General features: G+C 40.9%; 1 protein-coding gene across 1 annotated transcript in view; it reads left to right on the plus strand.

Annotated features, from left to right (window-relative positions):
• Positions 1-24,136, plus strand: part of PAH (phenylalanine hydroxylase) — a 75,157-nt gene that overhangs the window by 34,836 nt on the left and 16,185 nt on the right. Inside the window, exons 4-6 of the mRNA XM_032346577.1 lie at positions 881-969; positions 17,724-17,791; positions 23,541-23,737. Coding sequence (XP_032202468.1) covers positions 881-969; positions 17,724-17,791; positions 23,541-23,737 — 354 coding nt within the window. The remainder of the gene's footprint in view (positions 1-880; positions 970-17,723; positions 17,792-23,540; positions 23,738-24,136) is intronic.

The following is a 24,136-nucleotide window of genomic DNA, read 5'->3' on the forward strand; positions in this document are numbered from 1 at the left end:
ACTGTGATCTCTCTCTGTCAAATAAATAAATAAAATCTTTAAAAAAAAAAAAAAGAAAGATAGGGTCTCATGGGCTCAGCCTTGTATAAAAGAGAACAGCTCTGGTTTTATCTGATGTATATTCTGGGATTACATACTACTAAAGAAATACTCTGCTACTAAAGAAAATCTTCAAAAACCACCCCCACTAGACTAGGTAAATTTTGAGATAATTCAGAGAAAATCTTCAAGAAAGAGAATATGTCTGGGAAGATATTTTAAAATTCTTTTCTGAGGTGTTAAGTGAAATAAACCAAACAGAGGAAGACAAATAATGCATGGTATCCCTTATATAAGGAACCTAAAAAAAAAAGTACCAATCTTACAGAAATAAACAGTAGGTAAATGATTGCCAGGGGCTGGGGGCTGGCAAAAAGAGGGGGAGGCTGGTAAAAGGATATATTTTAGCTAAAAGGTGAGTAAGCTCTGAGGATCTAGGGTAAGACATGGTGACCGTTGGCGATAACACTATATTATATAATTGAAATTTGCTAACAGATTAGAACTTAAATGTTTTTACTAACTGCCAAAGATAAATATGTGTGTGTTAATTAACTAGATGGGGAAATGCTTTCATATTGTGTACCTGTATCAAATCACAATGATGTGCTCTTTAAATATTTTACCATTTTATTTGTTAGGTATACCTCAACAGAACTGAAAGTTTTTTAAAAATTAGTTCCCAAGGAACATTTGAATAAATTGGGGGTTATAGGGGGCCCTACGTGCCCCCCCCCCAGTGGTTTGTCTAACTGGGGCTGATCCATGCTTCTGTCTTTGCTGAGACCTTTGGCCATGTCCTGCCGATCTTCCACTCAGGATTTTGCCCTTTCTGTTTCAGTGCCCTGGTTCCCAAGAACCATCCAAGAGCTTGACAGATTTGCCAATCAGATTCTCAGCTATGGAGCAGAACTGGATGCAGACCATCCTGTAAGTCCCCCACGTCAGTGCCCCTTCCCACGAGACCCTTCTAGTCCTCAGCTCCCTGACCCTACTCCACTCCCTGATCCCCAGCAACGTGTCTTCATTTGTTTGCTTGTAGGACAGACATTTGCAGGCTCTCTTCTTATACAGCATCACTGCCATAGTTATCATGGTTGTTATTATTATTGGCGCAAATATAGATTGGCCTCTGGAAACTATTGTTTATATGTATACATGTGTATGTATGTATGCACACATACACAAACACACTCATATAAGTAAATCTTCTTTCTTTCGGTTTTCATACAACTGTACAGGTTTAAGTCAGGAGCTTGAGACACAGTAACCCACTAACAACTCTGCCAGGTATAGAAGGGCAGTGGTGAAATTGGACTTGGATCCTAAAACCTGAGAAGAAACTGAGGGAACAGTATTGTGCAAAGGTTCAGTGTCCTGAAAGTATCCGGAATATTTTGAAATGCAGAATATTTTGAAATGACTGGCTGTTGCATTAGGTGTGAGGGGGGCCAGATTTTAAAAGGTCTGATGGGGGCGGGGGCAGTCCCTGGGTGGCATGGTCGGTTAAGTATCTGGTCTTGGTGTTGGCTCAGGTCAGGATCTCAGGGTCACGATCTCAAAGGCAAGAGATCAAGCCCTGCGTCCAGCCCTGCACTAGGCTCCGATCTGAGCTCAGCAAGAAGTCTGCTAAAGTTTCTCTCTGTTCCTCCCTGTGCTTGTTCTCTTTCTCTCAAATGCATAAATAAATCTTTTAAAACGTAATAAAAAAAATTAAAGTTCTGATGTACCAGACAAAGTACTCAAACCATATCTGTGTCTGGTGGGCAGGGGAGCAGGTCCCCCACTGGTTTCTGAAAAGACCAGGGTGAGGGAACTTAATCACTATTTTTTGTGGGGCAGAGGATTCCGGGGAGAAGCAGGACTCAGGCCAGGGCCAGGTCTGCCTTCCTCCTTAGGTAAAAAGGGCCACTATCAAGCAGAGAAAGACAACTATCATATGATCTCCCTGATATGAGGAAGTGGTGATGCAACATGGGGGCTTAAGTGGGTAGGAGAAGAGTAAATGAAACAAGATGGGATTGGGAGGGAGACAAACCATAAGTGACTCTTTTTTTTTTTTTAAAGAATTTATTTATTTATTTGACAGACAGAGATTACAAGTAGGCAGAGAGGCAGACAGAGAGAGGAAGGGAAGCAGGCTCCCCGCTGAGCAGAGAGCCCGACATGGGGCTTGATCCCAGGACCCTGGGATCATGACCCCAGCCGAAGGCAGAGGCTTTAACCCACCGAGCCACCCAGGCGCCCCGCATAAGTGACTCTTAATCTCACAAAACAAACTGAGTGTTGCTGGGGGGAGGGGGTTTGGGAGAAGGGGGTGGGATTATGGACATTGGGGAGGGTATGTGCTTTGGTGAGTGCTGTGAAGTGTGTAAACCTGGTGATTCACAGACCTGTACCCCTGGGGATAAAAACATATGTTTATAAAAAATAAAAAATTAAAAAAAAAAAAAGGGCCACTATCAAATGGCCCATCACTTACTTTTTGTCCAGGCAAATGGCTTTTTTTTTTTAATTTTTTAATTTTTTATAAACATATATTTTTATCCCCAGGGGTATAGGTCTGTGAATCGCCAGGTTTACACACTTCACAGCACTCACCAAAGCACATACCCTCCCCAATGTCCATAACCCCTTCTTAATCTTTAAAGGACTTGGAAGCTGTTTTCATTTACAGTGGTTTAGCGTAACTCAGTGAGAGTGTCTACATTTCATCTGGAGTCTGTTTCTTACATCTCTGTGGGTCTTTACAGTTGTGTAAGTTGTGAACTTGATCTTCACAAAGGTTCTTTGCAGTAAGCAAAGCAGATGTTCCCATTTTACAGATAGATTCGCTGAGGCCCAGTGAGAGTACATGACTTTTCTAAAGTCCTGTGTTAATCTTGGGGCCTTAAGACTCTTAACCCAGTGCGCACAGAGCCAGAAGTCAAAGGTCCAGCCAGTGGCAGAAATTCCAGAGCTTTCTCAGAGAGTTATTTCTGGAGTAGGCTGGTTTTAAAAATATGAACACATGTTGCTTATTCTCATTCAAATTGTAAATCCCTTACAGTGGACTTTAAAATACAGAGAAGCATGAGGAAAATACAGAGAAGCATTGAAGATAATCCATGATTCCAGTTATTTCTCTTTTCCTCTTGGTGGTATTCGGCATTTCTTTTTTTACTATGAGAAACTATTTTATTAACAGAAACAAAGTTGAGTTCCCTCCTGACACCCAGATGTCAAAATAGGGGGAAAAAAAAAATCAGCTATTCTCACACTGTCCTGAAATAATAGGTGTTAATTTTGGTATGTTCCTTCCTCCTCCCCATGTCTTTCCCCTGCCTCTCCTTCTATGATTTAGACACTAATATGAATGATTAAATTATGTATATCATAAAATTATTATATACAATTTTGTATGCATTGCCGTAACTTCCTAAGCAGACCCCAATGGCAAACATGTTTCTAGTCTCCCTAGTACAGTAGTTATCTGGCGTGCGCATCTTGATGAGGATGTCCCATAGCTTCCTTGATTCTCACTTGTGAAACTATTTAGTTCAGGCTAGGAATCATATTTCAGTATCACATGTGTGTGTGTGTGTCACACACAAATATATTTATCTATATACACCTTAGTACCTTTCCCCTGAAAAACTAAAGGTGAGGTTGGAGGATTTTCATCCCGATTCAAGGCTGTATCATTCCTGGGGATGGTACAGCCTTCTCCTGGGGGGCCGTAGACGTGCTCTGGGAGAGGCCCCAGATCCCCTTCCACAGGCCTTTGGCTGTGGGCCTTGGGAGCAAAGTGTCTGCAAAGAGATCATTCCTCTGGAAAAAATCATGTGGCCACGTTGACCCAGCCCATGGAATTGGCCCATCAGAGTGTTTCCTCCTCATACCAGTCTCTAGGCCTCCTGGCCTGACCCAAGACCCTTCCATTGGCCACACTTCCTGCCCGCTGGGGGCAGAGAGGAAAGAGGGAAGAGGCCACAGACGCGGACATTTCCCTCCTCTTATTCTTGTGTCCCCTCACGCAGATGAGCTGGTCTTCAGATTCCCTGGAATTCATTTCTTCTTGCAGACCCAGCCCACATTGTCAGTTCCCAGGCCTCTCGCTCTGATGAACTTTATCCTAATTGAACAATTTTGTCAGGTACACGGTCTTCCCGCGGAGGAGGCCAGGCTCTCTCTGTTCCTTCCTTAGAGCCTGGGAACCCCTGCGCCAAGGACAGAGTAAACCCTCCGGAGTGCTTCCCCACACTCCCTCCGGCCGCACAGGCCTTGGCTGCCAGCGTGAGGAGTGGCGGGTGTTCTTCCCCAAAGGACCCTCTGTTCCTCTCTGTCCCTGGCGCAGTCCGCTCCCCTGCTCTTGGCAGTGTGCGCTGAAGTTTAACTCAATATCTCACTTCAGAGCCTCCAAAACAACCACTCGGAGAAATGCAGCCAAGGAAGGGTTGTTCCTGCAACAGAGGGTAAAGGGCATCTCCCTCCCAGCCTTCGCCAAGTGGGAGAATGAAATAGGATCACTGCATTACACTCGGCCTTTCTTTTGTCGCCAGTGTCTTGCCCTCTCTCCTTCCCTTCTGCCTTCCCCCCTTCCCCAAACACTTACTAAGGAAGTGATACCCACAGCTCGCATTTCTTGAGCATAGACTGTAGGCCGGTCACTGTGCTAAATGCCTTACCAGCATTTTAAAAATTTAAGCATGATAGCCATCCTGGGAGGGTTGTGTTCACATGCAGAGGAGAAATCTCAGACAGGAAGCCCCGTGAGCTGTGTCCCAGGCTATGTAAAGGAACAGGAACTGAAATGATTCATAAGACATGACCCTTATCCTTCAGGGACCTCCGGTTGTGGGAATACAGGGAGGAGTGGTATCTATTCTTTCCCGAGGGGAGGGTCAGACGTGACTGGGTTGTAGCTTTACAGCTCATAGGTTAAGACTTTATAAAGTGGTAAACTGTACAGTTGCTTGGCAGGCAGAATCCAAGTGGTCTGTTTGGTTTCCATTCTAAAACTGAGTCTCTTTTCTCTGACCATTCCCCAGCCTCGGTGGGACTGTCCGTGTGGTCTCCTTCATGGGGATACTTTTCCTTTTCCTCTCATGTGCTCTATCCCTGCCGCAAAAACCTCTATTCACTTCCTAAGGCCCAACTCATATGTTGGCCTCCTTGAATCCTTCTACCTACCTCTTCCCCAGGCCAAGTTTTTAATGCTGATACTATAGAACTGTGTGTGTGGTGTTTTAAACTTTGAGCACAGAGCACCAGAGAAAAATAAAGTCACTTCCTCATGAACTATAACCTCATAGAAGGCATAAGATAGAGATATAGAGATATAGAGATAAACACACACACACACACACACACACACACACACACACACACACACGTGAAAGGGTTATAGACATGCTTCCCAAACTGTAATCTACAAAAAAAAAAAAAAAATCATCTCACTATCAAAGTGAGAAACACTATATTCTTGAACCCCATTTTAAGCATATGTAAGCCTTGTTATCTCATTAGGGGCTTTGGCAAGTCCTACAAACATGAGACTCTTTCAACCTAATGTCCATCAAACTTTTTTCCTTATGGAGCTCCCTTTTCTTGGAATACCTAGTAACATTATCTTAAATGGTAGTGTTCCATAGAACTCAGCTTGGGTAATATTGAGTTTAAGTCATAACACACAAAAGTACATGATTAAACACCAGGTTTCATCATGGTTTAATGAATCAGATGGCATGTGCTATCAGTTCTAAGGTCACTGCGGACTGGAATGGTTAGAGAGGACTTCTGGAAAGAGGGAAATGTGAGTTGAGCCCTCTAACAACTAGGGTAGACTAACTGCTTATAAAACAATCCCCGAAGCTCCATGGCTTAGCCCACTGGATGGTTATTTCTAGCATAGGTCAATAAGGAAATTGCTCCACACAGTCTTTTAGAGACTAAGCCCTTTCCACTTAAGGTCAGCACCTTCCTCCAAGTCCTCAAAGCCCTTTTCATTCTGCCAGCACATGGGAAAATAGAGTGAGAATCACTCCCAGGTCTTATGGGCCAGGTTTGTAGGGGACTCATCTCTTTCCCTCAGATTTCATTGAATGCAGCCTAGTCACATGGCCACTATGAGCTTCAGAGAAGACTGAGAAAAGTGGTTGAGAAGTGTCCTCTGAAAGAAGGATGAGACACAGATCTTGGAGAGCCTCTGCCATACAGATCTTAACCCCAGAGTTCCCGATTCCAGACCCCCTTGTGCCTACACCAGTGTCTAAAGCTGAAGATCTGCACTGGGGGGCTTTCTGGGGAAGAAAATATTACTTAACTCAACTGTCCTTTCTTCTACTGTCTGAACTTTCGACTGTTTTTCCGTCTTTCAGATATAGATATTGAGTTTCTCTTCTCTCCAGGAAGAGACTTGCCCTTCCCAAGAGCACGACTCTATTTCTAGTGCTTCTCTTCTCTTCCTTTCTCCCATTCAAACTTCTCCAACCGTGGGCCCCATTAGAGTCTGTTCTAAGGATGTCAGTCATCAAAGACTTGTTGCATTCCTCCTAAATTGCTCTGTCAAAGCATAATTTTCAAAAAGTTAAAAACAACTGTGTCACAGTCAGCCGACAAATCGATCAGGAAATGTGAGGGTAAGAGGATGGTGAAAAGAAATTAAGAGACAAAGAGATGGGGGCAGGAGGGACACTGAGGAGGATGTCCAGCAGTGCCGATTTTATTCCACATCTTACAAGCACTTATAAGGCAGACCACAATAGAAGGAGTAATACATCAGTATGTAGTCAGATGACCGCAAGTTTCTATAATAAGTTTATATCAACTACAGGCAAACCTCATGATGCCAGGTAGTCTCGGCTAATGCTATTAGCAAGACAATCAACCAGGGAGTGGGTTATGGGAGGTACAGGAACAACAAGGACCAACTAAGAATTCATGACCCTGACCACATTGTTCCCTTCTGTAGGGAGAGGGTATGGGAAGTCACATAGGCGAGCGCATGACACATAGCACAGACCCTCTCTCAGTGTTACTGAACTTTCCTGTCCTTAACCCCTTGTCAAGGTGTCCAGACTTTGAAGGAGACACAAGTCAGGGCCTGGTTTGGTCCTCGACTCCAACCATGCCGTAGCCTCCAACACAACTGTCATACAGGTATATAGTCAAGATTTGTCAAAAATTCATTAACTTGGTAGTGAGGAAACCAGCCAGATGACAATTTTGGTGTGAAGGAAGCTACAAGACCAAAGTGTGGATAATCATTGAAAAATTGAGTGCTGGAACAAGATAATAGAAATTGCTATACAAGTGATCAATATTCTAGAAGGCAATAAAGCCATAACCACAAATGTTCCTTTTTTCTTTTTTTTTAAATTTTTTATTTCTTTTCAGCATAACAGTATCCATTGTTTTTTGCACCACACCCAGTGCTCCATGCAATCCGTACCCTCTCTAATACCCACCACCTGGTTTCCCCAAACTACCCCCTGCCCCTTCAAAATCCTCAAATTGTTTTTCAGAGTCCATAGTCTCTCATGGTTCACCTCCCCTTCCAATTTCCCTCAACTCCCTTCTCTTCTTCATCTCCCCTTGTCTTCCATGCTATTTGTTATGCTCCACAAATAAGTGAAACCATATGATAATGGACTCTCTCTGCTTGACTTATTTCACTCAGCATAATCTCTTCCAGTCCCGTCCATGTTGCTACAAAAGTTGAGTATTCATCCTTTCTGATGGAGGCATAATACTCCATAGTGTAAATGGACCACATCTTCCTTATCCATTCATCCGTTGAAGGGCATCTTGGTTCTTTCCACAGTTTGGCGACCGTGGTCATTGCTGCTATAAACATGGGGGTACAGATGGCCCTTCTTTTCACTATATCTGTATCTTTTTCTACTGGATAGAAGTCACTTGCAACTTGGTCATAAAATAAGTATTTTGCTACTTGTCCATCTTCTATAAATCAGCATCTTACCTTAAGAGTTTGGGCCTTACTAAGCAGTAAATCGCACACCAAACAAATACACAGACTCCTTGAGTGTACAGTGAGCTTGTTAGGCAGTGATCTAATTTTTTGGCATAATTCTTAACAGCTCCTACTCAGAAGTATGCTGATTATGCCATGCACTGAAAATCCAATGATAACTGAAACAGATTCCTGAGTTTAATGATAGTAACAAGCATAATGATTATCTGGAAAGAGAAACACTCAGGTTATTGAGAAATTGTATTATAGAGGAAAACCAATAAAATTTTGAAAAAAGCAAAAGTCTCTAAAAATTCAGTTTAACCCCTGTCCTTAGGCGAAGTCATAGTTTATTGGTCTGGAAGAGTGGTTAAGAGTATTCCAGTAAGAGGGAGCAGCATGTGTGAAGGCCTTAATTCGGGGAAAACATGATGTGTTTAAAGAATTAAAATAAGACCAATTTGGATGAATTGGAATGTAGTACGCAGAACTACAATTGTAGTTCTACACAGAGTTAGAAACATAGGCAGAGCCAAGTCACACAAAGCCCTGTGGACTGTGTAAAAATTTTGGACCTTATCCTAAAACTGATGAGAGGCCATTGAACGTTTTTAAGGATGGGAACAATCTCACCAGATCTGTGCTTCATAAATCTACTTGGGCTGCGTGAGGGGGGACACAGGGAGAGAACCCAAGAAGGGTCACTTGAGAAGCAGTTATGGTAGTCCAGGCAAGAAGTGATAGGGACCTAAAGTAAGGGATAGCAGTGAGAATAAAGTTAAAAAAAAAAAAAAAGATAGACTTAAGATATTTGGGAGAAAGAATGGACAAAAGTTGATTATCAGATATGAAGGAAGATTGAAGGAAAACAATGACTCCCAGCTTACAGGCTTGGACAACGAGGTATCTGAATAATCCTTCCCAAAACAGATTTCTTGGCCTTATTAGTGGTGGCCAAGGCCAGCAACAGAGAGTGGGCGAGAGGTGGGGCTGTTGTCAGTGCAGCCCTGGCCTATTGGTTTGCAAATCTCTGGCCAGTGTCTTCAGGGTGGTATTGGTAGATAACTGTACCACTTTGAACCTCTTGTCTCCCGTGTACCATGCATGGTTCCTTTAGCTGGTGTGGGACCGATGGAATGCAAACAGCCTCTCATTATTGGCATATATGAAATGGAAGTTGTAAGGTAAGAATTCTACAGATGTTGTTTGTTTAGAAGGCCCAAGGTTGGGTGACAGGGCTCAATGACCCATTACAGAATTTATCCTTTTTGTCTTCTGAGCCAGATTTCTCAGCTTTTGGATTTCCCACCATTTTGTACAAATACATCATTTTTTGATTCAGAATATTATTTGGTGCCCTGACTATGTTATCTGACCTAACCCACCCAACACTCTGAGGTAGCTGACAGTCTCATCTGACTGATGAAGAAAAGTAGGTTCTGAGAGTTGAACTAACTAACCTTAAGTCAAGCTCCTCGTAACTGGGGGTTAGTAAGCCACCCAACCTGTCTGACTTGAAATCCCCTGTTCTCCTTCTAGTCTAAAGATGGCATTTCTGAGGCTTAACCTCAGCCATGACATAAAAATGGTAAAATAAAGATCTCAGTCTAGAATACCCAAAAGACTTTACCATATCCAGTCCCCCAAATCCCCACAAAAACAAAACCACACACTTCAACAGCCAAGTTGCAACAATTCTGAGATTAAAGAAAGTGATTGCATGCAGACAGCAGGTGATGTTATAACTTTGCACCCTATAAAATTCTCTCCATTTTGTCCCTTCTACTCCTCCCCTCTTCTCCCTCCTCCCCTCTCCTCCTTCACCAACAATATATTTTCCTGTCAAAACATACTTGGTTACATGCAGTGCAACCAAAATTGCTGCTATTAGCTTAATTGAGACAGGGTGATTATAAATAAATTACATGCAGTGCTACTGAAATTGCTGCTATTAGTCTAAATTGAGACAGGATGATTAGTCATCATCAAGGGAAGCTTAATTCAGAGTGTACTTAATTCAGAGTGTACTCTGCATGGCTGCAGAGGCCCTGTGGTCATCTGGAAGTCCAACCGATACAAGGCCAAACCACCAAGACATGGACTTCGAGGCCACGGCTTTCTTTAACTGGTAACTGAGGGACAGAAGCCCTTGCAGCCTGGCCAGTGGGGGCTTCTTGAAGACCGATAATGAACTTCTTAGGTACTTTGAGCTGGAAAGGACTGTCGTCAGAAACGTTCCCTATGGAAGATCCATGCGGTATACTACATGTGTATGTGTGTGTGTGTTGGTGTGTGTGTGTGTGTGTGTGTTGATATAACTCAGTGTGTGAATCTTCTGTTACTTCATAATGGTTTGACTTGGATTTGTAATACTCTTACTTTTTTACAAATTACAAAAAAAATCTACACTTACATTACAAAACTTCAAAACATAAATAGTATAGAAAAATAACGCACTTACTGTTTCTCATTTTCATAACATTTGTTAGACTCTGGTATACTTTTTCTATTATTTCATTTGTATATTCCCTTTGACAGAGTTGACACCTACTGGATATGCAGTAAGTTTTTTTCCACCCCCCTAATGGAAATATCTTTCAACTACTTAGACTAGACAAAGTGCATTGACTGATGAATTGCTGAACTCTGCATCTGAAACTAATGATGTACTGTATATTGACTAATTGATTTTAAATTTTAAAAAAATGGAACGGGAGAAAATCCTGCAAACCATGCATCTAATAAGGGGTTAATACTTGAAATATATAAGTAATTCATACAAACTCAACCAAAAAATTCCAATAAGAAAATAAGCAGTGGAACTGAATAGATATTTTCCAAAAAAGAAATACACATAGCTGGTGCTCAACACTAATCATCAGGGAAATGCAAATCAAAACCACAATGAGATATCACCTCACACCTGTCAGAATGGCTATAATCAAAAAGGCAGGAGATAACAAGTTTTGGCAAGGATATGGAAGAAAGCTAACCCTCATGTACTGTTGATGGGAATGTAAATTGGTGTATACACTTAGGGGCTGGAGAGAGCCATTTATTAATGACAAATAAGACTGGTAGGTGAGGAGAACTGTGATGATCAAACCTTAATGACTGGCAAGCATTAAGTTTATATTTTGAGTCTTAAGTATGGAGATTTGTCCTTCATTTAGTCTGATAGGAAGGTTCCTAAAGGGGTGTGTTTAGTGGTACTTGGAAATCAGATCACGGTGTCCAGTTTCCTGACTGTACCATCCCAAGGCAACTTACCTTCATCCAGCAGAAGTGCACCAAGGGTAGTTTTAAGTTTTTAGATTCCTAAGCCTCCCTACCTGTAATGAATGATACAAAACCATTTAGTATTCTGAGGATACGTGAAGAGCTATGCTTTGTAGTTACTGTATCATAGAATCTTGAGATATAGGTTTGGAATAAACATTTATGGTGATTTTGATTTTCCAACATGAAACACTTAAATTTCTCTCTTTCTCAAAATGTATCTTAATAAGCAAAGAGATTCTTTCTTCCTTCCCTCTGCTCATCCCTCTCTCCCTCCCTCTTCTTTCCTTCTTTCTGTCTTTCAACAGTTGTTTGTAGTTCTTTCTATATGGCAGACTCTGTGCTACAGATTCTCAGATTATATATATATATATATACACACACACACACACACACACACACACACACATGCATGCACACATATACACTCACATACACACACAGGCACACACATGCACACACACACACACCACACACACCTGTGGTTCTTTGGAAATGCTGGCAGGTTCTGATTTATTGATTGATTGATTTTATCTTTTTGGATGTGATTTTTTTATCTTTTTAAATTAACATGTAATGTATTATTTGCTGCATGGGTACAGGTCTGTGAATCATCAAGCTTACGTATTTCACAGTACTCACCATAGCACATACCCTCCCTAATATCTGTAGCCCAGCCACCCTAGCCCTACACCCTCACCCCCGAGCAACTCTCAGTTTGTTTCACGAGATCAAGAGTCTCTTGTAGTTTGTCCCCGTCCCTGATCCCAACTTGTTTCATTTTTTTCCCTCCCTACCGCCCACAACCCCCTACCATGCCTCTCAAACTCCTCATATGATAATTGTCTTTCTCTGTTTGACTTATTTCACTTAGCATAATATCTTCTAATTCCATCCACATCGTGGCAAATGGCCAGATTTCAGTTTTGGATGGCTGCATAGTATTCCATTGTGTGTGTGTGTGTGTGTGTGTGTGTGTGTGTGTGTGTATCACATCTTCTTTATCTATTCATCTATTGATGAACATTTAGGTTCTTTCCATAGTTTGGCTATTGTGGGAATTGCTGCTATAAACATGCCTCTTCCAATCTATTTTATTTATTTATTTGTCAGAGAGAGAGCTCAAGCAAGACGATGGGCAGAGGGAGAAGCAGGCTCCTCTCTGAGCAAGCTAAAGAGGCAGATGTTATTGTTTATGGAAAATGCTTGGAAGGAACAAAGCAAATCCAATAGTGATGATGCTAGTCTCTTGTCTTTGTAAAATTCATATTACAGTCATTTTCTTTTTGTAGAATGCTTCACTTTCCAAATTTATTAAGATATAATTGTCATATCACATTGTGTAAGTTTAAAGTTATAACATGATGATTTGATACACATATATATTGAAAAATGTTTTATAACAGTAGGGTTAGTTAATGCCTTTGATTACTTCACATGTTTAATATTTGTGTATACATGTGTGTGCAAGAGATAAGAATACTTAAAATCTACTCTCAGTACATTTCAAGTGTATTATACAGTATTATTAATTATAGTAACTGTGCATACATTAGATTCCCAGAAGTTACTCATCTTGTAGATGGAAGTCTGTACCCTTTGATCAACATCTGCCTTGGCTTGTGAGAAATGCTGTAGTGAAAGTGAGAGAGAAAATGTCTCTTCAATATCTGTTTTTAATTTCCTTTAGATACATACAGAAGTGAGATGGCTGGCTCATATTGGTAGTTTTGTTTTTAATTTTTTAAGGAACCTCCATATTGTTTTCCATAGTGGCTACACCAATTTACATTCCCATCAACAGGACATGAGGGTTAGCTTTCTTCCATGTCCTTGCCAAAACTTGTTATCTCCTGCCTTTTTGATGATAGTCATTCTGACAGGTGTGAGGTGATATCTCACTGTGGTTTTTATTTGCATTTCCCTGATGATTAGTGTTGAGTGCTAGCTATGAGTATTTCATTTTTGGAAAATATCTATTCAGTTCCACTGAGTTTTTTTTATTTTTGGAAATTTTGTTTTTGAGAGTTTTTGGTTGAGTTGTATGAATTACTTATATATTTCAAGTATTAACCCCTTATTAGATGTATGGTTTGCAGAATTTTCTCCCATTCCATTGGTTGCCTTTTTATTTTGTTGGTTGTTTCTTTTGCTGTGCTGAAGAATTTAGTTTAATAGAGTCCTGTTTGTTTACTTTTGTTCTTGTTGCTTGTGCTTTTGGTATCATATCCAGAAAAATCTTTGCTAAAACCAACATGAAGGAGCAATCCTGAAAAAGAAGGACAAAGAAGGAGGTATCACACTTCCTGAGTTTAAATTATAGTTCAAAACTATAGAAATAAAACAGTGTGGCATTGGCATAAAAACATACAGACCAATCAATAGAACAGAATGGAGAGCCCAGAAATAAACCCATGCATAGGGAGTCAACTAATATTTGACAAGGGAGCCAAGAACACTTGATGGGGAAAGGATGATGGTCTCTTCAGTAACTGGAGTTGGGAAAACTGGATGATCACATGCAAAAAGGACAAAGTTAAATACCTATCTTTTTTTTTTATGTCAAACAACCCCTTATTTTATTTCTCTAGTACACTAATTCAAAAAAAGGAGGGGCTTGACCAGTATAAATAAGCATTTTAGTCTTAACAATAAGAACATTTTCTATTAGATTTCTTCTTTTTTTTTTAATTTCTTTTCAGCGTAACAGAATTCATTGTTTATGCACCACACCCAATTCTCCATGCAATACCTGCTCTCCATAATATCTACCACCTGGATCCCCGGACCTCCCATCTCCCGCCCCTTCAAAACTCTCAGATTGTTTTTCAGAGTCCATAGCCTCTCATGGTTCACCTCCCCTTCCAATTTCCCTCAACTCCCTTCTCCTCTCCATCTCCCCTTGTCCTCCATGTTATTTGTTATGCTCCACAAATAAGTGAAACCATATGATAATGGACTCTCTCTGCTTGACTTATTTCACTCAGCATAATCTCTTCCAGTCCCGTCCATGTTGCTACAAAAGTTGGGTATTCATCCTTTCTGATGGAGGCATAATACTCCATAGTGTATATGGACCACATTTTCCTTATCCATTCATCTGTTGAAGGGCATCTTGGTTCTTTCCACAGTTTGGCGACCATGGCCATTGCTGCTATAAACACGGGGGTACAGATGGCCCTTCTTTTCACTACATCTGTATCTTTGGGGTAAATACCCAGTAGTGCAATGGCAGGGTCATAGGGAAGCTCTATTTTTAATTTCTTGAGGAATCTCCACAGTTTTCCAAAGTGGCTGCACCAATTTGCATTCCCACCAACAGTGTAAGAGGGTTTCCCTTTCTCCACATCCTCTCCAACACGTTAAATACCTATCTTATACCACTCACAAAAATTAACTTAACTGGATTAAAGACTTAAATGCAAGACGTTAACCATAGAAATCCTAGAAAAAAGTGCATGGAAAAGGCTCTTTCAATCAATTGGGCTTACCTCTGACTAAAGGATATGTTGTACTAACCCTGAAAAGCACTCTTGGATACCTTTTACTGTTTAGAAATATGTTGCTTATGAATTGTTGGGGGAAAGGCTGCCTGCAGGTGTGTCTCAGGAGAAATGATTATCTTCATTTTTACATATTGGATTGGTTTCTCCGTTGATCCCTTGCCTTAATACAAAGGTTACCAATTACTGAAGTGTAGTGAAAAGAACATGAAACTGGGTGATTCAACCCTGGCCTCATCTTTGCTTGACTCCTCTTCCCCTGAGCCACTGTTTGTTCTAGAAGGATGTGGATAATCATACTGATCTACCTTACGAGATTTTGTAAGACTTAGAGATAAATGAGTCCCTAGCTCACATAGATAGGCACATAGCAAGCACTAATAAATAGCATTTTTAAAAATTGCAACAGCACCAAGTATGTGCCTGTTTGTTTATTAAGAAGTCAGGAAGGGCTCCTGGGTGACTCAGGTGGTTAAACATCTGCCTTCAGCTCAGGTCATAGTCTCCAGGTCCTGGGATGGATCCCCGAGTTGGACTCCCAGCTTTTCCCTCTCCCTCTGCCTTTCTCCCTGCTTCTGCTATCTATGTCTCTCTCTCTTTCTCAAATAAATAAATAACTCTTTAAAAAAAAAAAAAGAAGTGAGGAAGCAGTTCTAGACACATACCATTGGCTAGGAATTTAGTGGATGTTGTATATTTCTATCATGGACATCATTCCTGATATCTGCCTAATTAGTCAAGTTTGTAAATTAGAAATGCTGTAGATGAGATTTTTTAAAAACTTGTACACCTGGATATCAACATTTTGTCTGTACTGTCATTTGCAAATATCTTCTCCCATTCCGTGGGTTGCCTCTTTGTTTTGTTGACTGTTTCCTTTGCTGTTCAGAAGCTTTTGATCTTTGTGTGTGTGTGTGTGTGTGTGTGTGTGTGTGTGTGTTATAAACATATATTTTTATCTCAAGGGGTACAGGTCTGTGAATCGCCAGGTTTACACACTTCACAGCACTCACCAAAGCACATACCCTCCCCAATGGTCATAATCCCACCCCCCTTCTCCCAACCCCCCTCCTCGCAGCAACTCTCAGTTTGTTTTGTGAGATTAAGAGTCACTTATGGTTTGTCTCCCTCCCAATCCCATCTTGTTTCATTGATTCTTCTCCTACCCACTTAAGCCCCCATGTTGCAAGCGGAGAAAGACAACTATCATATGATCTCCCTGATATGAAGAAGCTTTTGATCTTGATGAAGTCCCAAAAAGTTCATTTTCACTTTTGTTTCCTTTGCCTTTGGAGACATATCCTGAAAGAAGTTGCTGTGGCTGATGTCGAAGAGGTTACTATCTAGGATTCTGATGGATTCCTGTCTCACGTTGAGGTCTTTTAACCATTTCAAGTTTATCTTTGTGTATGGTATAAGAGAATCATCAAGTTTCATTCTTCTACACATAGCTGTCCAGTTTTCCCAGCACCATTTATTGAAGAGACTGTCTTTTTTCCACTGTATATTTTTGCCTGTTTTGTTGAAGATTATTTGACCATAGAGTTGAGGGTCCATATCTGGGCTCTCTTCTCTGTTCCACTGGTCTATGTGTCTGTTTTTATCCCAGTACCATGCTGTCTTGTTGACCACAGCTTTGTAGTAAAGCTTGAAATCAGGTAACGTGATGCCCCGTTTTATTTTTGTTTTTCAACATTTCCCTAGCGATTTGGGGTCTCTTCTGATTCCATACAAATTTTAGGATTATTTGCTCCAGCTCTTTGAAAAATACCGGTGGAATTTTGATCAGAATGGCATTAAAAGTATAGATTACTCAAACTCAACACACACAAAACAGATAATCATATCAAAAATGGACAGAAGACATGAACAGACACGTCTCCAATGAAGACATACAAATGGCTGACAGACACATGAAAAAATGTTCATCATCACTAAAATTAAAACCACATTGAGATACCACCTTACACCAGTTAGAATGGCCCAAATTAGCAAGATAGGAAACAACATGTGTTGGAGGGGATGTGGAGAAAGGGGAACCCTCTTACACTGTTGATGGGAATGCAAATCAGTGCAACCACTTTGGAAAACAGTGTGGAGATTCCTCAAGAAATTAAAAATAGAGCTTCCCTATGACCCTGCCATTGCACTACTGGGTATTTACCCCAAAGATACAGATGTAGTGAAAAGAAGGGCCATCTGTACCCCCGTGTTTATAGCAGCAATGGCCATGGTCGCCAAACTGTGGAAAGAACCAAGATGCCCTTCAACAGATGAATGGATAAGGAAAATGTGGTCCATATACACTATGGAGTATTATGCCTCCATCAGAAAGGACGAATACCCAACTTTTGTAGCAACATGGACGGGACTGGAAGAGATTATGCTGAGTGAAATAAGTCAAGCAGAGAGAGTCCATTATCATATGGTTTCACTTATTTGTGGAGCATAACAAACAGCATGGAGGACAAGGGGAGATGGAGAGGAGAAGGGAGTTGAGGGAAATTGGAAGGGGAGGTGAACCATGAGAGAATATGGACTCTGAAAAACAATCTGAGAGTTTTGAAGGGGCGAGGGCTGGGAGGTTGGGGGAATGAGGTGGTGGGTATTATGGAGAGCAGGTATTGCATGGAGCATTGGGTGTGGTGCAAAAACAATGAATACTGTTATGCTGAAAAGAAAAAAAAAAACTTGTATACCATTAGCACTTTGGAATTCCATAGCAGAGAGGCCCACACTGATTTGAAGGTGTTGCTAATAATGTATCATTCATACCTGGTGGGAGAGGTTGCCTAACATGGTTTCACTGAAAACTTATTTTCCAGGCATAATTTGAGGAAGGAGACCTGGACTGTTAGAGTTCATGAGCCCCCCCATTTGAGTCATACATAAATATGCCAGACCTCTCTGCTCAAGCCTTGAGAATTCATGTGTCTCCTTTCTCCTAGGGTTTTAAAGATCCTGTGTATCGAGCAAGACGGAAACAGTTTGCTGACATTGCCTACAACTACCGACAGTAAGTCTGCTTTGCTTGTCTGGGGGAAGAGAGAGGAACACACTCCTAGCTTACTTTTTCCTCGCCCAAGTTTGGAAAATACTAACATAGAGAGTCCTGTCTTTCATGTGTGTGTGTGTGTGTGTGTGTGTGTGTGTGTGTATTTAAACGCTCCCTTTAATAACACATGTTTTTTTAAAAAAATGCTGCTAGACAAAACAAAATTACCCACTGAGTAGGGGCCCAGCTCTCTCTCAGCTTTGTTGCTTCCTTATGCACTAATGTCTGAGGTAATTATAAAAGGCTTCAGCCCTGAATAAAACAGCCTCTGGTATTCTCCACATTAAATGGGGAAGAAGGAAAAAGAGAATCATTTACATTCAAGGAGGAGTTGGCTGCTTTACTGAAATAATGAATCATTTGAGGTTTCAGATGAGCCCTGCCTCAGTGTTCTACTTTTATCTGATCTGACCCAGCTGCGTAGGGCAATTTTTGGATGAGTTTATTTTTTTCTGTCTGGGATTCTACCCTATTTTAGCCAAAGGAAAATGCAAATATCAAAGATGTCATTTGGGAAGAGAACTGTTCTTGCTATTTTGAGTCCTTCGGAACTATAGAAATGTTACCATGAGGAAATTAGTGACTAAGCCCTGAGCTCCATTCCTGAGTTAAGGATATGAGAAACGACAGGTTCAAGAAGAGGCTTAAAAGTTCACCCAAGCCCTAACAGAATGGTACTTGAACAGCTTTGATGAAATATGAGGCAGATAAAGAAGAAGATAGAGCTGTGTTTACTGAAGACAAAGTGACCTTCCTGATGGAAAGACCTCCAGAGAAGATAAGACAATTTCCTTCTCTGGATGATTCCTGGCAGTGTAAAGATCCAGAATTTTGCTGATTTTGGTTAAATCTAGGCCCTTCTGGGCCTTGGCTTGTGACAAGCAGGAATCACAGAACATGGCCAGCCCTTGTCCCTATCTTTGCTTTAGTATTGACAGGTGAACACCATCAATCAGGGACAGACACGAGCCCTTTTTCAGGTAATCAACAAAAATACATTGTACTTATGATTTCCTTGCTATGTCTGGGGCTTTGCTACATGCTTTGCCTCCATGATTTCTTGATTTCATCTAGTCTTAATAATAACTCCCTATTTTCCACATTGGCGTGCTCCATGCAGTTAAGTATCTTGCCAAGATCATTTAACTCATAGGTGGCATCATCCAGTTTTGAATACGGGTTTCTTTAACTCCAGAGCATTCTCACCCTCTTCCCTGAGTGCTAGGAATCTCAGATTCAGGAGATCACAACTTGCCATATAATCCAGGAGCTCCTTAGGAAGTATATTCAGTTACTACTTGGCTGTTGGGACTTGAAGGAAGAAACTGATCCCCTAACCTCCTTTACATAAAAATGTTAAACCTAATGAAGAAGCATGGAATTGATTGAATGCTTCACCATCCTGGATGTTTATCAAGTAAGTAGAATGGATTGCTGAAAACCGTCCATGGATGGCTGGCTCTCTGAGGAAAGTTAGAGACCTTCTAGTCAATTTCTCAATTTTTACAGATGAATCTCAGATGGTTAAGCTATGTGGCCAAGGTCATGTGGCTAGTAGGGTTGAATATGTTCTCAAATTTAAAGCCTATTTCACAATACATTTTACCTACCCTTTTTTAAACGTTTGATGCTGTTTATCATTTCTTTCTTCTTTGAAATTGCCTCCTGGCTCAGTATTTGGCACAGTGGCTTCTCATTATTCAAGGATTACTTGCTTACATTTATTTGAGCAAGTATCAATATTTGTGGCACTTCTGTGATCATTCCAGGACATGAACAGAATGGGGAAAAATTTATGTTGCCTTGTTGAACAAGTTTCCAGGTCGAACAAGGTGACACCACCTTCTTATTTCAGCTCTTAAACTGTAAACAACCATTGTTTTTGTGATCTATGTAGATTAGATCCACATTTGCCAAATTTTTATATTTTTCATTGGCAATTTTGCTGCTTAAAATGCCACCCCCCCCCGAATGGAGGTGAAATACTTTGTGTGGTTCCTAAGTGCAAGAAGGCTGAGATGTGCCTTGTATAGAAAATACATGTTAAGTAAGCCTCTTTCAGGCACAAGTTATAGGGCTGTTGAGTTCAATGTTGATGACTCAACCATATGTATTAAATAAGATTTCTTTATATAAAAGTTCACTAAAAGTAAGATTTGACTAAAATGTGACCAGAAGCTAATGGGACTCTAGTCATGGTTTCCTTTTGGATTAGTGGTCCAATGTTCAGAGTTCATGATGACTGTACGTAACATAACTAACATATATAATGAGAGTCAAATGTATCAAATGCATTCTACTCTTTACCGGTTTCCTTCCTGACTTTTTGAGGCTCCTACTCAGTTCTCCATGGCCTGTTCATCCCACTCCAGAAGTTGTAATGTCTATCAGGACTCAACTTTGGCCCTCTTCCTTGGCAGTCTGCCACCCTCTATGCCAATAGCCCCTACATTAAGATTTCTGGAACTTTCCCAATCATTATTCCACAAAGGGAATAAAGCACAGACTCATGCATCACTAGTCATAGAATCACAGGATATTGATCAGGTCATAAAATATGTCTACTAAGTTCCAGAGCCTACCCAAGAACAAGATCAACAGAGCCCATGTCCTCTGGGGGACCAATGGGGACGACAACGACAATAGTAGCAATAAATGTGATAGTTTTGACCAAAGTCAAAACTCAGGTGTCTTGAGGCCATATCATTAGAAGTTTAAATGTAGACTGAGTGAACTGGTCTGTCAGATGTAAAGTTTAGGCTGAGAATTAAAGATTGAGTTAGAATTTACAACCAAAGAGAAAGGCGGGAGATACAGTTGTGTTTGGGGACACCAAATTATTTGTCTTTTAATAATTCCATGAGCGGGAGGAAGGGCCTGGAGTAAAATAAGACACCAAGGAGAGGGAAGTCTATGCCAGGTCTTGGAGTATTTTGAATGCCATATTTGGTTGGCAGAATAATTCAGAAACAATGTCTTCTACTTAAAACTTTTTTTGAAGAAGGATTCTAATTGGCTTAACTATAAATATCCTTTTTGTTTCAAAACAAATTGACACTCTTCCTAAAAATATCTTAGTTTATTTTACTTAATGAGATCATGATTTGGTAAAAATAATTGACAATTTCTTCAAAGACCAAGGACCTTATAGAACCTCAGGTCTCATAAAGGAAATAGAAGATGGAATAAAATGTGTTGTGTTTAATTCCCAAGCAGACCATGGAAGTTAGTGTATATGTGTGTGTGAGAGACAGAAAAAAAAATTCTGAAATATTTACTATATCCAGGTAACACTTTAGATACGATCTACTTGATTACCATTACAACATTATAAGATAGATTTGATTGTCTTTATACTGAATGTATATATGGCCCAGAAAGTAGCAATAACTCGCTCAGAGTCCCACACACTTCCTTCCCTCTCTCTGACTCTGGAGTCCTTTACTTTGGCCTTAGTCTCTGGCATTGGTCTCATATCTCTTTTTTTTTTTTTTTTTATTTTTTATTTCCAGCATAACAGTATTCATTATTTTTGCACCACACCCCGTGCTCCATGCAATCCGTGCCCTCTATAATACCCACCACCTGGTACCCCAACCTCCCACCCCCCGTCCCTTCAAAACCCTCAGATTGTTTTTCAGAGTCCATAGTCTCTCATGGTTCACCTCCCCTTCGAATTTCCCCCAACTCCCTTCTCCACTCTAAGTCCCCATGTCCTCCATGCTATTTGTTATGCTCCACAAATAAGTGAAACCATATGATAATTGACTCTCTCTGCTTGACTTATTTCACTCAGCATAATCTCTTCCAGTCCCGTCCATGTTGCTACATAAGTTGGGTCTCATATCTCTTAAAGGTGAGCCCAGTGCCACCACGCTGAAACCCCAACTCAATCAGAGGTTCTAGCTCTTTTCAACAAAAGTCCACACAGGTTTTCTCACTGAGTCTCACTGGCTCTGATTAGGATATGGGCCCACCTCTCAGCCAGTCTCTAGGACCAGGGAAAGGAAACAGTCTAATTAGCCAGACCTGGTCACATGCCCAGGTGGCAGTGGTAGAGTTTCTTCCCACCTGAATCTCAGACTGGGAGGGGAGGAGTGTGCTTTACTGAAGGAATGGGGAAGGGATATTGAACCTCTAGATCAGCAAATACCAACCAGGGAGACATCTTAATAGTCAGGATGTTGTTATCTCTTAAAAATATGTTACAAAATAGCAAATAGCTTTCTTTTCAAATAAGAATCAGTTATAATGCTCATCCATTATCCAGTGGTATTATTGGTCAGCACCATTATTAGGTACTTTATACACAGTTTTTCACTTAATTTTCTTTTATACCCTCCAAATAGTTACTTATTATTAACCCATATAATAGTTGCACAGACTAGGCTTAGAGAGGTTTATTAAATTTCCAGAGGCTATCCAGTTAGGAACTGGCAGAGCCAAGTAATGAACCCATCTCTGAGTTGATCAGAGTCATGATCAGAGCCTGTTTTTTCCTTCCATTAGCTCATGGCCCAGAATAATGGTGCATCCTCAGGCAGGAGCTTACCTGATGTTCTATTCACAATCCCTAGTGGTCATTATAGAGTCTTCTGAAGTTGTCCTATTTCCAATTCTTCACCAAAACTCTATCGTTTTTCCCTAATCTCTGCCCACCTTTCTGGGGAACATACAGTGTCTTTGCTTTAATGACTTTGGATGAGCTACAACTTTGAAAGGGCAGGAGAAACCTACTTTGGAGCCTGAAGATGATCCATAATTCCGAAGTAAATAGTGCTGCCTTGTCCCCAGACACTGTGTACCCTGTTAGGAAACAGGCCTGTGGTGCAAAGAACAGTCACTGGTTTTTAAGGTCAGGCTTTGTTTTTTCATTTGTTTTTACTATTAAGAACACAGCTCATTTTTAGAGAATTTTCAAAAAGATCATTTGAACTAATGACTCTCAAACTATACTATGTCCCCTGGAGCTTATTGGAATATATGCCTTGGCTTTCCCTCCCCAAAAGATTCAGGATCTATGGGGCAGGGTCCAACACGCATACTTTAACCAGCTCCCTATAGTTCTGATGTGTCATAATGGAAATGCTGCATAAGTGGATCTTATACCTAGCCTGCATTTAAATACCTTTTTAGTTTCCTAAGGTCAGAAATATCAAATCCAGCAAGTGCATGTCCACAAAAAAGGGTCTCAAACTCATGGTCCACAAATTAGATCTACTTTATTCCACAGATATAATTACATTAGTTGACACAGTACAAAACATGATATTGCTTTATTTGTACTTGGATGCCTTTGTTTAGAAAGAGGATGCCTTCTTCAGTTGTCTCGGCTCTCACCCTCTTATTGTCCAAAACTGCTACATTACCCATTTATGTTACCTGCTGGGTCCCTGCAGTTAAGTGAATTTCCACTCTGGGTAAATAATTGGAGAGATAGGGGAGCAGAAAGGCCAAGTGGTTTCCAAAGTGAGAACAAACTTTGATGTGCAGGTGAGCTGAGAGCTTATATCATTGCTTAACCAAACTGCATGAATGTTTCCTATATCATGAAATAGAGCTTTCCTCTTTCAAATAACTTATGAAATCCCCTGTAGCCTGGGTGGCAGCAGCTCACAGACTCTGTATCTGTCTCTCTCTGCTAATGCTCCTTCTTCCTCTTTTTTACATTTGCTCTGCTGGAGACAAATATTTCATGCCTGTATTCTAGTGGTCAGCCCATCCCTCAAGTGCAATACACGGAAGAAGAAAAGAAAACATGGGGGACGGTATTCAGGACCCTGAAGTCCTTGTATAAAACCCATGCTTGCTATGAACACAATCACATCTTCCCACTTCTGGAAAAGTACTGTGGCTTCCGTGAAGATAACATTCCGCAGCTGGAAGATGTTTCTCAATTTTTGCAGAGTAAGTCTACTTTAGGGACAAAAGGGGAGGAGGGGGGTGAAGGGATTTGGAAGAAAGTAAATCGAGGCCAGTGTGAGTGTGTTTGTGGTAATGCATGCAGGTTAATTCTCGGAGAAACATTTCTCTGCTGTGATCTGCCTCACCGTTGGCTTCTGCATTCATCCACTGTCATCCAAAACAAGGCATGCTGTATGGGTTTTGCCATATCCACGTCTCTGAAAAGCACTTTTTCCCATATTCAAAGCCCCAGGTGCCCAGACAGGGCTCCCTTGTAGTTCCTGCTGTGTTGTGAGATGGCTGCAATGTGCATTTGTGTAAGAAATGTGATCTTTGTGGCAATGACAAGAGCCCTTAACTCTAAGTCTGTACATCCAACTGGTATGGATCTTGCTTTGACCC

Source organism: Mustela erminea, chromosome 6 (assembly GCF_009829155.1).
Source record: "Mustela erminea isolate mMusErm1 chromosome 6, mMusErm1.Pri, whole genome shotgun sequence".
Taxonomy (NCBI): domain Eukaryota; kingdom Metazoa; phylum Chordata; class Mammalia; order Carnivora; family Mustelidae; genus Mustela; species Mustela erminea.